At 36.3% G+C, this 17,354-nt stretch overlaps 1 protein-coding gene across 2 annotated transcripts in view; it reads left to right on the top strand.

Annotated features, from left to right (window-relative positions):
- The window catches only part of RNGTT (RNA guanylyltransferase and 5'-phosphatase), a 184,192-nt gene that overhangs the window by 42,741 nt on the left and 124,097 nt on the right, over positions 1-17,354 (top strand). For both annotated transcript variants that reach the window (XM_075046597.1, XM_075046598.1), the window contains exons 9-10: positions 4,492-4,627; positions 11,215-11,286. In XM_075046597.1, the coding sequence (XP_074902698.1) occupies positions 4,492-4,627; positions 11,215-11,286 (208 nt within the window). The remainder of the gene's footprint in view (positions 1-4,491; positions 4,628-11,214; positions 11,287-17,354) is intronic.

Raw genomic sequence — 17,354 nt, 5'->3', positions numbered from 1 at the left:
TGCTTGTGAGATTAATCTGTGTGGACACTGTGACCCTTTTTTCTTTAACTCGCTTGTCGGAACTTTTGTTGCAATGGAAACTGGCTGTTTTGTAGTGGTTGGATTGACAGTTTGCAGAGATGATGATGTTTGTTGCTAAAACACAAGTCTCCGCTTTTGTGTATAGTTATCAAAGGTGAATGAGCAGTTCTGTTACTGCTCTTATTGCTGCTCCAATCTTGCTCTTTTATTCGCTTGTCTTGTTTCAAATTCAGATTGAGCCATCTGATACAGGACCATGTCATCTTGTGTACTTGCACAGAAACTAACACAATGGGGCCTGGTTACTAATTGGAGCTTTTGGGTGCTCACACAATGGAGATAATAGTAATAAATGTACAGCTCTAATAGCAAGTAGTGTTCACAATATGCAATACAATGCATGATAGTTAAGCTCCTACGTGCTGTTTTAGTTCCTGTTGAATGTATTTGAGAAATCATCATCTTTCTTTACCTATGCAGTGTTGCTCTCTATTTTGGTGTAAGTGCTTAATGCTGCTAATACCTTAATTAACTTCTTAAAATATAACTGGTCAGAACACATCCAAATAATATTCAGAAATATACTGATCAGCAGTCTACAAGATTTCTCCAAGAAAGCTTGAAGTGTTGTCAGAGAACACTTAAAGCCTTATATTAAGCACATGAACTTACACTTTTTGAGTTAAACAAGCAAACAAATAAAAAAATCCACCCACCCAACCAAAACCCCTCATTAATTAATAAATTCAGTTTCACCAAGAACTTGGCATGGTTGCATATCTCTTTTGCTTCTTGTACATTTTCAGTTCTCAGCTGCTCATAGAACACTTCTGGTTGTCAGTCCATCCTTGACTAAATTTCTTCTGTCTTATGTTGGTAATAATTAGAATTTTGACAAATTCTGTTGTTTGGACCACGTTCAGAGGTTTTTTTTTCCCAATAGTTTATTAAATTGGGGGTGGAGGTGTTTTCAGGCTTTCAGCTTAAAAAAACCCAAACAAACAAAACCCTTTCAAAACAGACATATCTGGGTCAGGCTAATGTCTTTCTCATGCAGAGAGCTTGTTCAGCTTCTAAGTTAGGCAAGTATATTATCATGAGACCCGTGACAAATAAATCTACATTAAGGTAATTTATTGTCCTGAGACCAAATTTATTTATTTATTTTTTGTCTTCAAAGTAGGCACATGGTGTTTCTCAGCAGCTCTCTTAAGTAAGATATAATTGTGATTCCTGGTGATCTTTGACTGGAAATCTTTTGCATGCATTCATAAGACTTGCCATTGTGCCTGTCATTTAGAACTTGTGGTATAAACAGCTAACAGTGATAAATTTTAGAAAGAGAAATCATGGGAGAAGAGATGTAACATTAGTGCCATGGTTTGAAAGAGGAGGAGGAATCTCACCACTAGTGGTTGGTGGGCTATCCAGGTACCAACTCTTAAGTAAATTTCTGTAGATTTTGTTTTGAGTGATAGTTCTAGAGAAAGTGGTGGTGTGTTAGTCTTAGTTTTGATGTCAAGTAATAGATTTTGTTGAAATCTTCTATATGTTGTCTGAACCTGTAGATGTTTTAGGTGGCTGAAAACAAAGCTTTTAGCTGTTTGTGGTTGGTTTTTTTTAAAGCAGTTGTAGGATCTCTTATTGTACCACATTTGTAATGATGATGCAAATATTATTTTTTTTTTCCCAAGTGCTAGATCTCTTGAAGCGTTAGGTGCTATTTTGTCATTGAAGCAAGTTACAATGAAAGCATGTAGTTAAAACAGCAGTGAATATGGGAGTGCAGAGATGGCCAATTAAGGTTATTTATAAAATTAAAGTAGTGCACATAATTTTTTTTCTGTTACTTACACACCTCTTCTTCCCATTGTTTCTTTAATTTTTGAGAAAAACACAACATGCTCTTTATAATTAGTTTTAGTTTTGAATAAATTTACATGGTGTGAAAAATGAATGTTGTCTGTATATTATTCTCGATTCTGAAGAACTGGCTCCAATTTATCTAGTTGAATGTATATTGAATTAATTTTTTTCATAAACCATCTCACATGCAGCTTTCAGTTCTCCTAATCTTGCATTGATTTAATCTACTCCTTCCACCCTGACTTGAGGTTTTCTGCTCATGTATGTCTTTTTTTTTTTTTTTTTGCAACTGATATGTAACATCTTGAAGTACTCATGTTGTTTGTGGAGAAACGCTAGTTGAGCTGATCTCCACTGAATTATGATTATGTTCAAAATGCTGAAAATACTTATTTAAGGTGCATGGGTGATACTGTGCTCCTGTAGTCAGATCTACTGATTTCTAGAGGCAGGATCTGTGCAGACAACAGGACAGCTGCCTCTGTAGACCATTTGCCTGCAGGGTTTCTGGGGGATGCTTGCTGCTCTGTTTTGACAGCAGAGATCCTGTGGGCATTACTTGTAAGAGCAATGGTGAATTTTAGAAAAGACTACTGATAGCTTGTTATTTCTTCATAACCATCTCCAAGGAGAAATGGATGAATTATGAAAAGTACTGTCTTTCCCCCCCTTACACCAAAATCCAAAGATTTTTACAAGTATGAAAAGATCTTTGCTGAATGAGTCTTGAAAATATGCTTGCTTGCTTTCAAAATGTTCTGGTGTGGATGGTGAAATTCCTATAATCTTTTACTTTTAATTGAGTGTTTCCCTATTCTGTGCCATCAAAGAAACTGTACTGCAATCCAAATGGGTTAGTTGCTCTGGGAAGATTTATATCCCTTTCCTATTTATATCAGAGGCTATTAAAGAACATTAAATGTTGTGAACTCTTAGAATCATTGAACTATCTTGACAGTTGATAGTGCTCCTATTTTCTTCTCTTTTTGGGTTTCTGTGGTTTTGACTTTTCTCAGTAGAGCTTCTGTAGTAACACTTGTGCTTTTAGCACGTCTGTGTGCAAGGTGAAATGAGAGGATCGGTGAAAGAAAGCTTAGCTTAGGGTCATGGTCTCAGTTTTGGTGTAGACCACCAACACCGTTAGTTATGGCATGATCAGGCACAAATTCAATTACAGCAGCTCAGGTAGTAATTAGTAAAACCGACATAACTCAGGTTTGACTGAGACACAGAACTTGGACTTACTTTTGAGTCTTCACGTCAGCTTTGTCTCACATGCTTATTATTTGCACTGCTGTTAAGCCATGGTGTTTCCTGTCTGATCATTCGCTCACATCTTGATAACTATATTGTTCTTTTTGCCAGTCTTACTAAGTGCAATCACATCTTGTTGGTTCCAAAACGGCACTTTTCTGGTCTTTTTTGCTTTGCCAACCTTCTGAGCCCTGCAACAGTTTCTTTTTTCCTTTACTGTGTCAGATTCAAGCTGCTAGTCTCCACTTTTAGCTGCTTGTGGTATATGCTCAGCACCATTATTAATTCTCATTCACGGCCAAGATGTTGACTTGCTGCATCTGGCCTTTGACACTAGTTTCCACCGAAATTTGTTCAGTTTATTTTCCCCAGTCAGAAGGTGTGCTCTCCTCGGCTACTGCACAAGTTTGAGAAGACTTTGTCTGCGCAAGCTGCCTTATTATTTTTCCTGAAACTCTACTTTAGTACTCTTATTGCAAAGATCAAAGAAAACTTTACAAAGGTAACTCAGGTGTGTTACAGCTATCATGCTGTTTAGCGTCGCTTGTGGGTTTTGTCCTTTTTCACTACTCCTTTCTACTCGTTCACTGTTTTTTCTTGTGTATAGAATGTTACCTCTATAGAGCGGTCTTCTGTAGGATTAGCACAGAGAGGTCTAAATTAATGACTTGGTCTGCCAAGTACTGTTGTAATGTAAAGAAATTTGTAGAAAATTCAGATGTCTGCAACTGAACCAAGCTCACAAGTTGTTGGTGGTAGTGTAGTAAGCTTTGGGGTTTTCTGTGTGTGTAATGTGAGGGGAATGTACCTTGGCTAAATTTGTCAGTGTTTTAATGAAAAGTGGCTCAATAGTTGGCTGGGACTTCGCAATACTGCAGTGTTAGATAACCAGCAATAGACAGGAAGGGTGTTTCTTTTGAATGAAACTGCAGATCTATATCAGGTAAAGTTCTGGTCCACATAATAGAGGAAAAACTGGAATAAAAGATCTTTTAGCTGAATCTAACTGAATTAGTCACCTGTATTTCTTACAGCATTAAAACCTGTGTTATTTTTAATAGATTTTCAGGCACCATTTTATCTGGATATAGCAACTTGCTTATATATATATATATAGAAAAATATTCTGAACTTTTATCTTTGAAATATTTTCTTTGTGATAATTGCATTGAACTAAATTATCTGCTTTCCTGAAGCTATAGGTTTAAACTTTTAACTGTAAAAATTTCCTTCTAAAATGCTTTTTTATAACATCTGCCATGATTGCTTTTTTAGCATTTAATATAAATCAAAATAGTAGAGATTAGAGGATATACCTTTAAGTATAATATCTTAACATTGCCTTTGCAGGTACATGATGCTGATTGATGGCAAGAATGAAGTTTATATGATTGATAGAGATAATTCGATTTTTCATGTATCTAATCTGGAATTTCCTTTTCGTAAAGATCTTCGCACACATCTAACAAACACTCTTCTGGATGGGGTAAGAAGCGTACTGTGTAATTATTGTAATAATTTCAGTGCTGTTTGCTTTTGTTCAGAAACAGGGACAAGTTTTTAGGCCTGGATCAGTGAATGATGGGATTTCAGGAGTAATACAGATTCAATCACTGTCTGAATATGGGAATCACACTTCATAAGTCATTTCTTATCTACAGAACAGCAGTGATGACTGCTCTGGGGGGAGCTGTTTGTCTTTGAAATAAACCAAGCTATTGACATGACATTCTCTGAATATGAGAAGAGGCTTGAAGAGAATCTAAAGAAATTATTGCAAAACCTCATCTCTTGTTATAGCTTTATATTTTGATACAGTAAACATGGTCAATATGATCCAGTTAATGTAAATATTTCTAGAATTTGATAAAATTTTTATCATCTTCTGATAGACTCGTGAATTGATGTCTTTGCTTCTGTAGCCTTTATTTTCAGCTGATCTGAATTGTTGACTGATTTAGAAATGGCTTAGTTACATTTGTTTAAAACACTTCTAAGTTGTCATGCTAATTTAAATTATTTAATCTTGCTGATTAACTTTTTAAGCTAGTTGTAAAACAAGCTGTAAAACATCTGTATTTGTTGTTTGAAGGCTGGCCTGGAGTATTTTTGGTAAACTTTTCAGAACAGTAGCCACAAGAAGAGGTTATTAATTTCTTGACCTTCCTATTTTACATGAGCCAAAGAACTTCATTAGCTCTTACACTAAATATCTGTCAATGAAGATGAATGCAGTTTCCTGTCACATTTCAGTAGCACTGGAGGCTCTCTATATTGCTGTAACTCTTGCTTGCTGAAGTACTGAATATCTGAGATGATCTTCCATATTGATCTTCTGAATCCTAATGGACTTTTCAGATACAGGAGACCATATTGTCATTGTTAACTTTCTCAGGCCTTTGTTGTCAGTATCTTTCTTGAAATGTCACTTCTGTGAATGATGTGTCTTACTGAACACACATTTGCATGTGAAGCATGTATAAATTGAATCTGTGAGCGTAAGTATTGCAAAGAACAATGTACTGTCTCGGGGACAGAGAGGCAGATAATGGAATATTTTCCACCACCTCTGCTTCACTGAGAAATTGAGAGCATAACTCAAGAAGTGCCATGCTGTCAGCTCAAAAGGTTGCACAAGCTTTCACGTCTGGTAGGAGCCTCTTCAGCCAGGCAGCTTCCTAATGACGTACGTAATATTCTTAACGACATACATTAGGTTCCATACTGTTGAGATAATAAGTCTGGTAATATTTTTTTATTCCCTGCTCTTTCTAAGGCTCTTGAGAAAGTAATGGCTTGCCAGTGTCCATATGGTACAATCCTAGGTGTTCTTCAGGGAAACTGCTGCTTGGTTTTTTTGCACTTCAAAACAGATGGTTTAGGGTGGCTAATATGTACATGGTGGAAGACAGGGATGCACATAGATTGAGATATGTGTATAGATGTGGCTGTGGGGCGTGAGAGAGGGGCTCTGATCTGGTGCGTTTCCCAGATTTATAGTTTAGGTCTCTTAAGAATAAATTAAGTTCCCCGAGATACCCAGGACAGGAACTATAACTTCACTTAATGTGTTGCTTTGTAAAATTTTGACTTTCATAGTGCATTTCAGTATTTCACTTTATTGGCATAGAATTAGTCTTACTGTGATCATCCCCCCCCCCCCCCCCCCCCCCAGTTCTTTCATGAAGTTGAAAGCAAAATGACATGAAATGAACAAGTATTGGTTGAATGAAGTACCTTGAGATAAAACCAAAACCTTTCAACGGATAAATACATAGTACAGCTTTCTAAATTTATTTCATTATGGTCAGTTAAAAAAAAAAAGCTGTTGATGGAATACTTTGCAATTGAAATTCTTTTCAACAGGTTTGAGAATAAAATTTACCTATTATTTTGAAGCATCAAAACAGCTTAATTTTGTAATTGAATATTTGTTTAATGTTGGTGCCAAATGATGATTTCTATGACGGTTCCTTTACTCTGGATATATGCATGATTTCCTTTTTCTTTTTTAATCCATGGGAAGAAAAATTTTGCTTTTTTGTGTTAACATTTTTTGCTAATTACTGCTGAAGGGCTGAAGTTAATTCTTTAATTACAGGTTGAAGTAGTTCATACTTACTGCCCTTGAAGTAGCTTTCTCTCTTTCAGAGAATGAAAGTGTAGAATGAGGTGGCCCAATTGGCATTGCTTTAGAGTAATCTTAAAAAGTATGAGAAATAAAGACAAAACAGAGATATCAGTGCCATGCAGCACAACAACTACTGGTGTTAAGAATACAAAAGATAGGTAATTTCCCCTAACTTCATTTAGAATGACAGTGTATATAAAACTTTCATAAAGCCAATTTCCATGTATTCGGTGATCTATTAACTTGCTTTAAGGCTTCTGGTGTAAGCCTTTCATGTGGTTGTCTTTGAGAATTTCAAATGCGTTTACAATTCACTTCAGGCTGAAATTACTCGCAAACAGTTCTTACTATGATATGATCAGTTATATCTTGGGTGATGAGAAATCTCCTGCAATACTCTATGCTCATCTCCAGCTCTTCAGTTGTGATTGTTGTCCTAGCATGGAAGAAAGTTTTCTGCAAAGCTCATTAAAGCTAATTTGAATTTTACCTACAGGTGACTAGTATAATATGAAGTATTCCTTTAGAAGCCAAGTGTTTTGCATGCATACTGCTATCTGAGGGAGTACATAGATTTTTGTTGAAGTGTTTTGGTTGTCATGCAAGAAGACTACTAATTAGTTATTTTCGGAAACTTTCTTGGCATTCTGCTTAGCTTTGGAACAGTTGAGTACAAAATGTAGAGACATTCTTAGGCTTGAAATGCTTTTTACAATTTAATAAAGTTTTGTATATGTTTTATTTATATATAAAATATTGTTCACACTGGAAGTCTTAGGAAGGCCAAGGACTCCAAAAGTGGAGAGTGAGATTGAGATTGTTTTATGTTTTTGCATCAGTACAGACCCCACTTATTTGTAAGCTCTCTCAGAAATGGCATAACTTGCAACTTCTTGAGTTTGCAAAGGCTGGTACTTTGTACAAAATAGAATTAAAAAAAATAATAATCTCTTTTCATGCCTGAAATACAGCAGTGACTAGAATTGTGTTAAAGGTAAATGGACAAAGGAAAGGCAAGGCACAGGAGGAAAAGGAACAATAAACAGATGTGTGATTAGATCTGATTCCATACTCTGTGTCAACAGAAAATACATTCTGCAATTGGCTGGTAAAATGAGATCCTTTGCTTTGTGATTAAATTTTGTATTATTTTAAGTCCAAGTTGCTTGCTAGATAGGCAATTCAAGGTGGGGCGGGGGGGAGAAGTTCATGAGCTACCAGTCCAGCATTGTTCTTTTGGTGCTTGTCCAGCTAAAAGCTCTTAGCACAGTTGCTGTTTCTAATATGCTGTAAGACTATGCTCTGCAGCACCAGAAGATTAAGAAAAGGAGATTAACACCAGCACAGTTTTTCCAGATTACATTGAAGAAACTGGCCATTAGACCTTGTTCTGCAAGCCAGCAGGTTAATCTAATACCTAAAATAGCAGCTAATGGAAAAGTGGTAAAGATCATACTTACTAGCAGTGGTAATCTTAAAACACACAATAGCAGCTGTAAATCTACATGGGGTCTATGAAGGGAAAAGCATGGATGCAGGTGCATCTTATGGATACTTTTGTGTTCTATTATCATGTCATATGAGTGGGTTTGGGTTTAAGTTTTTAGTTATCTAAAAATTGGCTTAAATATAGCCTTATCGTATCAGAATGAGTGTGTTTGAATGTGATCAGTTTTCAAATACTACATTTTCCCAACAGTCTCTGAACTTGCCTTTGAGGTCTATTCCCTGAGGTATTTTTCAATTCTTATAATTTCAAGGAAGATTCTGAAATCAGATTGTGAAATAATGATATGTTAGAGTATTTCTAATCTGTGTTGTTCTTATGATCACTTTACAGCTTTTGCCTTATGACAGTTGTATTGGCGTAACTAGTGGAGCAGTGAATGTTGTTGTCACGATGGAGATGAGTAGTACAAGAATTTGTCATCTCTACTTCTAAGGCATATTGTGCTGTCGTTTATTTGTTGTCATAGCTGGGATTTCAGTCGGGATGTGAAAAGAGAGAACAAGAGGCAGGGAAGGAAGAAAAGAAGTGAGGATGTGAGGAAAAAAGCTAGTTTGACCTGTAATAGAGTCAAAAAGATTTATACATGTCTGAAGTAGAGAAAAAAATTCTTTATGAAATTAATTCTGTGTTAAAACTGAACATTCCAGAGAAGGTTTAAAAATCATTCTCTGTTCTCTTGGTTGTATTTTCTAATTCTTCTTAAACTGAATATGCAGAGATTCAGATTTTGAAAATTAGGCATAAAATCTTGTAATACCAGGTACTGAAATGTTTTCAGGGTTTTGGATACAAATACTAGCTTTGCATCAAAGCTGAGGCTCTGAATATGCATGCTGAGCAAATGAATCCTTAAACATTAAATATACGTTCAATTAAATGTATTTTAAAAATTTGTTTTACCTGCTAATGCGATTGAAACTTAAAAAAATATGGTAGCATTCTTTTGTTTCAGTTTTACTTTTCCTTTAACCTGATTACTGATTCCAACCTCAATGATTCTATGATTCTATCAGGAATTCTGGGTAGGTTTTTTTCCCTTCCCCGCCCTGCATTTTATCTTTACACACTCTTCCATGTTTGAACATCGTACCTTCTTTCTCTCTTAGGATGTACCTACTCCATCTGTTCTTGCAGTTAGTTATAAAATTTATTGTCAAAGAAGGCATTGCAGCGTTGCATCTGTCCTTCCTTTGATAGCTCACAGGTGTCTTACCTAAATACTGAAAAGTAACAGAATAGCATTTTGTTACATCACTTCTGTGTAGACTTTTTGGAAATGTTATTTGACAGTACCTGTGACTAATTTTAGAGTTAAGAATAAGATATTGTAATGTTACAAAGGAATATTTTTCACTCAGTGAATTAATTTTTTTTTTTTTTTTTTTTTTAATGAAGTGGAAGGATGTATAAGGTCACTTTGGTAGTCTTTCACAACACCTGTGAATGCTGCATTTGGCTGTGAAGGCCAAATCTCCATCTCAGTGTTGTGTTCACAGAAGATGCGATTCCAAAATATTAAGTAGGCAACTTCTGGTTCACAATGGTTTTTGAGAACAACAGGTTCATGTCTTCTAGTTTAGTTTTAAATGCTTCAAGCTTTGTGTTTTGCTTTAAAACAAATCTATGTTTCTACAACTGCTTGATTATTTTTCAGAGCCAGATGCGATTAAATACTAGGTACAATTCAAGAAGCTTGGTATGTGTACAGACTGAAAATCAGTCATATTGAGACTCTTGTTTGGGTTTACTTTGTAGAAGCTATGGATTCGAGGAGAAGTTAAAAAGTTCTAAAACATAAAAATGCTACTGACCTAGCAAGAAACAAACTAAAAATCAAGTTGATTTGATGTTAGGTTCTCTTTTGGTATAATTCTTGAGCTCATAATTTTGTTTTCATCATGTTGTAGTGAAATATGTTCACCTTTTCCAATTGTTTTATCTTGTATGTGTGAATTTGGAGTTTTAACTTGATATTGGCAGCAAAAAATCCTTAGCTGATACAACTAACTTAGCCAAGAATTGGGCAGGGGCAGGGAGAAGATTGATTGCATTTAGAGAAGTGAATATTTCAAAGTTGTCTCTGAAAAGATCTACCAAGTGGTTGAATGTTACCATTTTCAATCATGACTAATTTATATGAAATGAAATATTTTTTTTTAGTTTGATAAACTAATAAACTATGTCTATTTCATATCATAGGAAGCCTGAGTTAGAGATGTAAGCACCAGCATGTAAGATGTATATATTTTTGTATGTACCATTAAGTTAAGGAAACACTTTTGTGTTTGGATGTTGATCATTAATAGTCTTTCTTCTAGCTGACATATTTTCAAGATGGTTTACCAGTATATATTGAATGTTAACTAATTTCATGTGCTACAGATAGGGTCTGTGATATTTCCTTTTGAAGGAACCCTACTGTTTAGTCACAATGCAACATTCAAGTAAATTGCAGTTGTCACTGCTGCCTAGGATGCTGTTAACGTGAAAAGATCCAGCCTGAGCATAGAAAATGGATGTTAATGCTTGTTCTTTACTTCCTTTCTGTTGTACTTCTTATTGTAGGCAAGATTTCTAAAAGCACTTGCTTGACTTAAGATCACAGTTCTTACTGAGGTTTCTAAAACTCGTTATTCACTCAAGAAAGGTAGTGATTTTGAAAGCTGTGGGGAAACTAATGTATAAATGTTGCAGATCAGAATGTCAAGCCTTAGCACAGCTTCCTGGCTTCTTATTGAATGCTTCATGAGAGATATTTAAGACCATAATAATATTTTTATAATCTTGACCACCTGTAAAATCTTTTTTAATAATAAAAATGTGGCCAGTGTTTGATTGCATCACACTTACAGGTACGTGCACTAAGTATAAATGTGTTGACATTCTTCTATATTCATGAAATAAATGTAAATGTAATCTCTTTTCTTTTAAGGAAATGATCATCGACAAGGTTAATGGACAAGTTGTCCCTCGATACTTGATATATGACATTATTAAGTTTAATGTAAGTACTTTCAGTTTTATTGCTTTTATCATTAGTTATTGGTTCTCATTTCTGTTTTAATCTTATTTGTATAAGTAAGAGCTTCAGAGTAAATTTAAACACCAAAAGCGTTTGGGTATTTTGTAGCTCAGTAACAAGAAATTCATCAGAATTAAGATTGAAAGCAGCCTTGTAATGGATGTTGATTTATTTCCACCTGCTCAAGAAAAGATGGTGGTTTGAAACAGTCTGCTAAACACTGTTGGAAAATTTCCTATTTCTAGAGCATGTTTGAACTATTTAGACAGTGAAATTGAGAGGGGATGGAGAAGTTAGCCTGTAAGTGGTATATTTGTTACCAGAGCATCACAGTGCTTCATGTTAGGCTACTCCATCACCTCTTTCTCAAATTTCTCTTTGAAACCAGGCAGCTGGTCCTCTGTTAAGTCCTCAACAGCAGCCTCTTCTGTTTACACTGGCTGTAGGGCAAATATGTAATAAAGAAATATATTATGGAAGTTGTGGGAAAGGAGAAGCCTTTGTTGAAAGCTAGGAATGAAGTCTTTTTGGTCACAAGAAAGCTGTTAAACAGTACAGAAAACGAGAAACTTTTTTTCTTTAAAGCAGCTTTCAAATATGGTAAAGGTTTGAACGTCACCAAAGGGCTCTTATATGTTATCTTTTATAGATTTATTTTTTTTCTTGTGTTGTTCCACCAAAAGTCATGATGTATGTGGAATTTGAAGTTATTTAGGGTTTTTATGGCAGGGTCTCCTGCTGAAGCTTATTCGAAGAACTAACCTTGACAAGGTGTTCCACTTGTTAGCCCTTAATATGAAATAAATTTTCTAGTAATTTCTCTATTATGTCTAAGGAACAGAAAATGTCCTTCAGGAAGGATCAATTTAACCACATATATATATCTATATATATCTTTTTAAAACAATATTTAAAATAGTTTTGTGAAAACAAAGTATGTACTGGTTTTGGTTGGGATAGAGTTAGTTTTCTTCGTAGCAGCTCATATGGTACTGTGTTTTTGCATTTGTGACCAGAACAGTGCTGATAACACAGGGATGTTTTTGCTCTTGCTGAGCAGTGCTTACACAGCCTCAAGCCCTTTTCTGTTTCTCATACTGCCCTACCAGCGAGGAGGCTGGAGGTGCACAAGAATTTGGGAAGGGACACAGCTGGGACAGCTGACCCCAACTGACCAAAGGGATATTGCAGACCATATGATGTTGTGCTCAGCGATAAAAGCTGGGGGAAGGAGGAGGAAGGGGGGCATTTGGAGTGATGGCGTTTGTCTTTCCAAGTAACCGTTATACATGATGGAGCCCTGCTGTCCTGGAGATGGCTGAACACCTCCCTGCTGACGGGAAGTGGTGAATGAAGTCCTTGTTTTGCTTTGCTTGTGTGCCCAGCTTTTGCTTTACCTATTAAACTGACTTTATCTCAACTCATGAGTTTTCTCACTTTTACCCTTTCAATTATTTCTCCCATCCCATTCTGGGGGGAGTGAGTGAGCGGCTATGTGAGGCTTAGCTACCTACTGTAGTTAAACCACAACAATGTGTTTAAATTTAGTCACTATACCTGTGACTAAATAGGCCATGGAAAAACACTCTAGTATCTGCTAATGCTTCTGGAAAAACAAAATTACTGTTTCAGTGTTCCTAACAGGACAAACAGGATTAGTAAACCACAGTGCATTTCAGACTTCCGTTACCATTAACTCTTCCAGACTTGAGTATGATACTACTCAGCTCGAGTAGGCCACTCAGTGTGAGTAGGAATTGCAAATGTACGCATGGTACTAGTCACCAAAAATGACTTTGGTATTGTTGGAAATGTTAGTCATTCTGTGACTTAGGACAGCTGCTTTTAAAAGTAATAGTTTGTGGAGAGTACATGTTAGATTAGGAATAGGAGCTTTTTGTTAACTCATTTTAGTTCTGCATCTTGATGATCTTTTCTTCCACCTTTTCTGAAATGTAGGTGTTAGTTTCCTGGATCCCTCCTATGATTAGGACTTTTCAGTAAGCAAAAATTCCTTGTAGGCTTCTGAAAAATATGATCTTCTATAACCACTCCTGGGTTCTCATTTTTCCTTTACATTTTCTTACCTATTCCTCAACCTGTGATTCTGTGACTATTTACCCTCGTGTCTTTCCATGTCTCTGCTCTCACTTGGTGTCTAACCTGCCATTCACTCCTGTTACTCTCCCTTTGAAAAATAAATGTGAGGTAAGAAGTGTACAGTCTCCTTCCCTCAGTTTGGGATATGTGTATACTGTCCTAGCAAAATAACACTTTTCTAAAGTCATAATTATTTTGGTGAAACATTTTTGGGGTGGAAGGGGAGGAAATGCTCATTTGTAGTGATGTGTCCAGACTTAACATGAAGAATCCCACTTGGCAAACAGGAAGAATGATCGGGGGTTTCCAGAGGGTTGTTAAGGTTTGGGAAAAGTCTGCTTTTGAGCAGGGCTGTAAATGCTTTAAATCTTGTTTGGTTTTTTTGTCTGTTTGTTTTTTAAATGCACTGGGAATGAGAGAGAGGAGTTAGTTACTACGTGATACTATTCTAATGTCAGGGACAAATTAAGATAATGTTATCAGTATGAGTGCAAGCAGGGCTTCAGCTGCAAGAAGTCATTAGCAATGGTCCTACTACAAGGATTAAAAAGCACAGCAGTTTTTAGGTTAATTTTAGAAGCTTAATTACAAAAATGGGCACCCAAGGGTGTTTGGCTTGGCAAGAAATGAACAACAGAATTTTATCACCAGGAGAGGTAAATGTATGCAAAACTTGTAACTGGCAAGAAAGGATGAGTTCCTTTCAGGTTGTGTAAATTAGATTTGTGTAAATTTTCCTAGCAGAGCTTCAAATCAAATGATTACACAAAGCATCAGTCCCGTTTAAAAACAAAACATTCCCCCCACTTCTGAAACAAACAACCCCCCCGCTCCAAAAAAGACCCCCAAACAACCTGACAGCTATATGAGGTGCTTTGGAATTCAACATTGCTTGTTTTGATCTTGAATGTAGTTGTGTCTTCTGAAGGTGAACGGTGGAGTTTCTGTAGTCACTGTCGGTCATGTGAGTTACAAGGTTTCCAGCATGTTCCCCATCTCATCCTCCACAGCGACTCAGCATACTCTGCTGTTAGAGATGCAACATTGCAGATGGGGAAATGTGAATACGAACCCTGTTGATGAACACCTTTGCTCAGGCAAACCTTACGTTTTAGTCAGGTCTAGTGAGCTAGAGATATTTTCAGCTGACCTTATTCTTAAACGCTCAACCTATTTTGCTAGCTAAGAGTTACAAAGTTTTCTGGCTTTGTCAGAATATTCCTTCTGAAATATTGCATTCACAAATTCCACATTAAGTCCCAAAGACTTATGTGCACATTAATACTGCTGAGAATTTATGTGTTAGGATGGCCACACTAACACAAAAATAGAGGTTAGTACTAAAATAAGGTATTATTTAGTTTTTCAGAATGCACCATATATTTATAGTAAGATATATGTCAACTTGCACCCCTCAGAATGACTGTAAATGGTACAGTGAAAGCTGTTAACACGTATACGGAAAAATCATGGAATTAAATTTTAGATCACAGTAAAATAATGTCCTATAATTAAAAATTTCCAAGTGTACTGTAATATCACTTTGAACTATTCTCAATATATTTGGCCAGCATTATTGTCATGCTTCAAATTTGCAGTGTGCTCCATTCTTGTATTTATTTTAGTTCTTCATTACTTTGATTTTAGGGGGCTAAATAGTGTTAAAATTCATGTTTGGAAGTGTAGCAGTTGAGACAGGGCAACCTTATCTCTGTTCTATGCCGTATTTCTCTGGCTTTTAACAAGGGGACATGTATGACTGAGGACTGATACCTAAATGAAGCCAAAAATGTGTAGCCTGGCTTCTCTGTGTCTATGTTAACTAAATACCATGACCACTGTTGCCTTTTATGAACAGAAATTTTGAGAGGGTACGTTTATTCTTAAAGCTGTATGCTTAAAGTTTCAGCCTAAACCCCAAAGATCCCAAATTATAAATAGTTGTGTTCAATTTGGCGCTTGCAGCTCTGGCATTTGACAAGTTAAGTGTTTTCAAGACCAATGTCAATTTGAGATTTAAGAGGAGTAGTGGTCTGCTAGTAACAGATCAGCTGGGAGTAAAAGTAGCAGTTTTCATTTTATATACAATACTATGATTTTGGGAGAACATCATGGTGTCACAGAGCTCAGTGTCTCAGTACATCGGGGATCTTTCCTCAGACGTAGTCAGGATTTCACCTGAACATGACCCAGAGGAGGTAAGGAAGTCCCCTTAAACAAGGATGACGTGTTCATCAGGAGAGAATGGTAACAGAAACTTAACAGGGAGTAGAGGCTATCAAAATGAATGAAAGAGAATAGTGAGGAGAAAAAAGAGAAGGTGAGTGGGCAAAGACCTACCTTTTACAAATTTTAATCCACATTGTTATCAGTGAGGCTTATTGTTACTTAGCTTTTTGATTTTGCTGTAGTGTATCAGGAATAAACTACAGCAGCCTTTTAGAAAGAACCAAAGGAAACAGAGAATAGACTGATTGAAATATGTGGTGTATTTGGCTCCAAACGTCTACACAGGAAAAGTCTTAGGAAGAAGGAAGAATAAAAATTGCGTTTTGGTGATTGGGAGAGACCTATACTGGAGTTCTTAGGGAAAACATGGAAATGATCTAGGCTGTCTCTTTCTGTGATAAATTTTGTATTGAATTCTGATGCTTATCACCTATAGCTGCTGCAAAAATCAGTCTTCAGGGATGCCGATGGAACCCTTTGACTTCATTTCTTCTAGTCACTGTTTCTGTGACATGTAGTTTCTAGAAGCTTGTGGTAATGCATCCCATTGTGTTACAAGAGATGCCTATGTCAGGAAAAAACAAATGATTCTCCAGGAGATTTAAAAAAGGTTATTTTTTAATTGTCATTTTCTTCAGTCTGAATCATGATGTTCATTATTATTAATAGCAACTCAAAATATGACATTGCTGTCTCACTGCTTTCATCTCACATGCTAAAAACAAATTCATAGAAAACTATATGCTAGTGAAATAAGCCTGCCTTTTGACCTCAACTCTTTGAGGAAACCCAGAGCAATCCCTGCTTTTTCTTTTCTGCTTCACTTGGTTCTTTCTATGAAGAGCGACTCAAAGTATATGAAATCATGTCTCAAAGCCCATTCTGAGAGGCTGCATACATGTAAACTAATAAACAAAACTGTGCAAAGAGCAGGATCCCGCTACTGAAATTTTATCCTCTTTTTAAGTAAAATGGTCCCTGGCACAGTTTTGGCCCTGGCTGGCTACAGTGCTCTTGAGCAGTTCTCAAGAATAATTTAAAATTTAACATTGCTCAGGGACCGTTCTTGTCAGGTGTTCTGAGATGTTGTAATCCTTTTCTGGAGAGTGAGAGTATGAACACGGTCAGACAGCTGGTGGCTTCAGGGGCAGAGATGAGACCTTTGCCATGTTGATTCACCAGTGTAGATGTACCCAGAGTGTCTTCTAGTTCACTGACTTGGGGCTCACCTCTCTGAAGTTCAGAAAGTGCTGTTTTATGAAATGTCAGGTATTCTGCTAATAATGTGCCTTTAGGTGCTTAGGGCAGAGGACATGAAGGCTCCTTACATTGAAAAGAAGAGAGGGAATAAGGTGGAATAAAAAAATACTAGGATATCATGACATACAGCAGAATTCTGCTGTGGAGGGTAAAAGAAGATCCAAAAGCATAAAAACAAGTATGCCACTTCTGCTTGTCTGTGGAGAAGATGGCACCAATATGGGAAGGATGTCATTATCATGTCAAGTCACATTGGCATGTAAAATGTTTCTAGAAGTAGAAGTCAATTGTAACACTGTCTTTTCTTACAACCTAAATGGATTTTTTTCCTGAGAAGAATCTTTTCTCATTGAAAAATGACAAAGCATTTCTTAAAAATGCATGTATTTTTTTTAGCTTTTAATAGGCTAATTGCGGGGGTTTTGTCCACATTTATGTTACTGGTTATGTGTGCGCTTCGC

Source organism: Buteo buteo, chromosome 15 (genome assembly GCF_964188355.1).
Source record: "Buteo buteo chromosome 15, bButBut1.hap1.1, whole genome shotgun sequence".
Lineage (NCBI taxonomy): Eukaryota > Metazoa > Chordata > Aves > Accipitriformes > Accipitridae > Buteo > Buteo buteo.
This window is presented reverse-complemented; position numbering and strand designations above follow the sequence as displayed.